Source organism: Monopterus albus, unplaced genomic scaffold (assembly GCF_001952655.1).
Source record: "Monopterus albus unplaced genomic scaffold, M_albus_1.0 scaffold68.1, whole genome shotgun sequence".
In the NCBI taxonomy this organism is placed as follows: domain Eukaryota; kingdom Metazoa; phylum Chordata; class Actinopteri; order Synbranchiformes; family Synbranchidae; genus Monopterus; species Monopterus albus.
Window position 1 is genome coordinate 1,398,365 of NW_018127948.1, and position 4,081 is coordinate 1,402,445.

The 4,081-nt window shown below is 40.5% G+C and overlaps 1 protein-coding gene across 2 annotated transcripts in view; it reads left to right on the forward strand.

Moving 5' to 3' along the window:
* The window catches only part of nde1 (nudE neurodevelopment protein 1), an 11,315-nt gene extending 8,381 nt beyond the window's left edge, over nucleotides 1-2,934 (forward strand). For both annotated transcript variants that reach the window (XM_020604857.1, XM_020604858.1), the window contains exons 8-9: nucleotides 1,948-2,096; nucleotides 2,531-2,934. In XM_020604857.1, the coding sequence (XP_020460513.1) occupies nucleotides 1,948-2,096; nucleotides 2,531-2,579 (198 nt within the window). In that variant the 3' untranslated portion in view covers nucleotides 2,580-2,934. The remainder of the gene's footprint in view (nucleotides 1-1,947; nucleotides 2,097-2,530) is intronic.
* The last annotated feature ends 1,147 nt before the right edge of the window (nucleotides 2,935-4,081 follow it).

Below are 4,081 nucleotides of genomic sequence, written 5' to 3' on the forward strand. Positions count from 1 at the left end.
ATCATGCAGACAACTCAAAACACTATGTGCTGAAACTGAAGGTTATGGAAACTCCATGATCTCAGGGGTGGAAACATCTGAACATAATGCATTTTTTATTTCTTTGGACACAGTGCATTGCAATATTGAGTTGCACATAATAAACTTCTATTATTAACTGCCACTCCAATTATTAAAATATGAAAAGCAAATAAACATTGCACAATTGACGTGTGAAAATGAAAGCACGAATGCAAATTCAAATGACTAAATTGAATGCACAGGTTAAGTTTCTTACAAGAGTTGAAACCTTTTCGATGAACCTTTTTGGTGTTCTAGCCGTACTAGTGCCATGGCTCTAAGGTTAACCCTGTTGAGGCATCAGTCAATTGGTTAACTTGGTTGAGGCAGGTGTTACTGTGACATTTTGTCCCGACATTGATGTACTTAATGCCTACATGTTTCAAAAAAAGAAAAGGTTAGAGGTGTAATGATACATCAGTCTTCATCTTTAGTAAATGTAAACCTCCACATCCGCTTCACATTTCTGCTGGACTGCATATTCTTTCCACATTGGACAACAATAGTCAAGGGATGTGGAATTCTAGTTCTTTGACTGGTAGTTCACAATAAAAACGAGACATCAGCAGCGCCACTGAGCACATGAGCCAAACGGTCCTCACCAGAACTGACAGCAGAAATATATTGGGTGGATTCATTGATTTCCCCGCCTTGTTACAGGGGCTGGGAGGAAGTGAAACCAGACAGTGGCACCAAGGGGTCTGATCAGTTGTTACAGATGCCAGTAGAAAGTAGCACATACAGTAAATAACAAGGGATTAGTGCTATTTAAGAAGCTGTCTGTGGAGATTATGAGTCACTAAACAAGCCCACGGGGCTAATCATACTCTCATTGTGGCATAGCTGTATCTGTCAGCAAACATGGGTTTGCTGGCTAATAGAATTGTGCGGGAACTTGTGATTTATGCCCCTAATAAAGGTTGTATTTTTTTGCATCTTTTTATACATTGACAGGAAAAACAAAATCTGTATTTACAGGGATTTTGTCTAATAGTAAACAGGTGATATTCTGCATCCTTCAAAAATGTTTTATATTTTACAAGGTTGCTTTTGTTGATGGGATATTAATGGAAACGACATTTAAGAAAAAAAAGTCATTTATTTACTCAAAACTGGACCATTAAAGTAAGAGTACACAAACACTGCAGAATGACTCCACTAAAGTTTGCTGAGTGTTACTGTGGCGGTACCTTGGCTGGTTTAATCCTGTTGTCGACAGTTGGCTCGCGAAGCTTTTCATATTATGTGCAGTGGTTAGTTTGCAGATGGTGAAACAGAGTTGTCTTTACAGCAATTGATTTCTGATAGTGTTTTTTTTTTTTCTCTCTCATCTGTCTTTTGAATGACATCCATCTTTTCAAAGCCCAGATACCTCCATATGAGTGAGAATGATCCATATCTAGTAATTAACAACGTAGACTGCTGAGGTGGTGGCATCTGTTTTGTGTCCTGGTGCTGCCTTTTTATCTTTGCCAATACATTTTTTTTTTTTTTTTAAGCAGCTGTACTAGATTAACTTGTGCCTGAGCATGTGCAGTAGTCTATCCTGTTTTGGCTGTATGATACTCAAAGGATGATTTGTTTTTGTAAAGTGATTGACATAATGTCAGCTCATACATTGTTTAAATAGCAATTAAGATATCGTAGATTATGTAATATCGCACACCACTACTTCACATCATGACCTCTGCTTGCATCAGGCAAGGAAAGCTTTTAACTGCCATATAGAGAGATGCAGTGAATCCCTAGTGCAGATTAGGTTTATCTTGACACCTGACCGTAATGAGCATATCAGTTCTTTTCACTAGAAATGCAGTGATAGTAGTGTTGTTGCTGTAGCTGAATGTTTGTTTACAGAAGAATCAATTTTATCTTCCCTTCTTGTAGAACCTGGAGTCCAAGCTGGCATCGTGTCGGGAATACATCCACGAGCAGTCGGTTAACCGCAGAACCCACACTGGAGGACAGGGCGCGGCAGCAGCAGGCCAGAACAGTTCCTCTGAGACCCACCCTGCCAATGGCCTCTACAACAAGGGGTGAGCTGCTCTGTCCCGCACAGTGAATGACGGCTGTCATGTTCAGACTAGTAGAGGAAAACAAATGTTATGGAACATGTTGCAGGTTTTTAAAAAGAAATATTTTGGTGGTCAAAGGTCAGTGACCTCACCACTGTCCCATGCAGACAGTGCATTTAGGCCACACCCACATCACAGGGTAAAACAGTTCATCTCACTCCACTGACTTTATACTGAGTGAAGGTGCCTCTTGACAATTTGGTCTTGGTCCCAGAGACCCAGTTTTAAAAGGTGGTTTTCAGAGTATGACGTTTACACCCATGAATTTGACTGGTTGATGGAGGCATAAAATTGCGACGCAGTAAATGTAGTTTTTCCTAATGCTGTATGGAAATTTACAACAGACAAAGATGAAGCTTTTCTGAGTGTGCGTGCGTGTGTGTTGTGTTTTACAGACTGGTGAAGAGGTTGGACTTTGGAGCGGGACCCAAGCTGATGATGTGAAAATGGAAAAAGCTCTTCCATGTGAAGGCTTTAATCTTTCTCGTCTGTCCAGCCTGGATCTCTCAAACATGTAACGGTACTGTGTGTTGCACATCATACAAGTGGTTTCGGACTCTTCAGGACATGGACCACTCTTATAGGAAACTGCAGTGATGAAATGGATGGATATGTTACTGTGGACACTTTGGGGATCTCTGGTACCAGCTCGGTTTTCAGCACTTGCACTTAGCGTGAACTAACTTACTGGACTCATACTGCATGATACCACTTCACCTCCTCTGCCAAGAATTCTCTCTCTGTCTGTCTGTACCTCTCAGTGAGTCTTAACCCTCCTGTTATGTTGCGGGTCAAATTGACCCACGGACATGACTGCTGAGCAGGCATCACCTGTGTCATGAACATAACAGGAGGGTTCCCTCCTGTTATGTTCATTTCTTCATATCAAATATTTGTCTCATTTAAAGCAGTTATGTTCGTGGGTCAATTTGACGCGCAGCATAACAGGAGGGTTAATGTTTAATAAAACAGGCGTGAGGAAAATATTGTTTGTCGTTTGGCTATAATTTTGTGCTGGAAACTTGTACTTTAGATTTTTAAGAATTTTTGATAAGGTTTGTAACATCAGTGCTTCTGCATCTTTAAAGCTGCCTTAATTAGTATGGTTTCTAACAAATATGATAGGAGTTGCTAGTTGTAAGCTCTCTGATGTTTTTAGCCTCCCTCCCCCCTCAATTACTGATTGCGCTCTCTATATGACTGAGATGTGTCACTTCTGTATTGTTAAACTCCTTGTCAGTTTGTAACTGTGCCTGACGGAGACGGGAGCTTCACAAAGTCAAATTTAACTTGGCAGAGTTTTCCCAGTTGGCGGTGAGGGTGAAGTGGTCAACTCCCCACACTGGTTTTTGGCCCCATTCCCCAATGTTTTGGCCCAGCTAGTCCTAAAATATCTGAGTACAGAGTCAATCCAGTACTTGGGCTTGCATCAATGATACAACAGCCTAGTGAACACTAAAGCTACAACATGAACTGAGATGAGAGAGCACTTAATTCATCCCAAAGTAAAAAGATGATCTGTACACGTATACAATTTATATAGCTGTCAGCATAACATGTGTATTGTCTTTTTTTTTTTTTTTTGTTTGTGTTTTTTTTAATTATGTACCTGGCACACCTAATTCTTCTGGAGCTCCTTGTTCCTGGTTCAAAAATGAATATTTGGTTATTAATCTGATACGTGAAAGTTCAACTGGGAGAATGTGATTCCTGACACTGAGGTGATGCAATCAGAGACACAGTTTCACTAGAGAAGATATTCTCCTTGTACACTTGAAATATCACAGTCTAATGGGCAGGTTGCTATGACTGTTACTCATTTATTCACATTCATGTTCCTTTGATGAATCTTTGACTTTAATGGCCTTGGCACCAAACCCTTGGACCTTTTATGCTTAATTAGGGATAAGTCGGTTCTGTAGTGAGGTGTGCCCAGCTGCACAAGA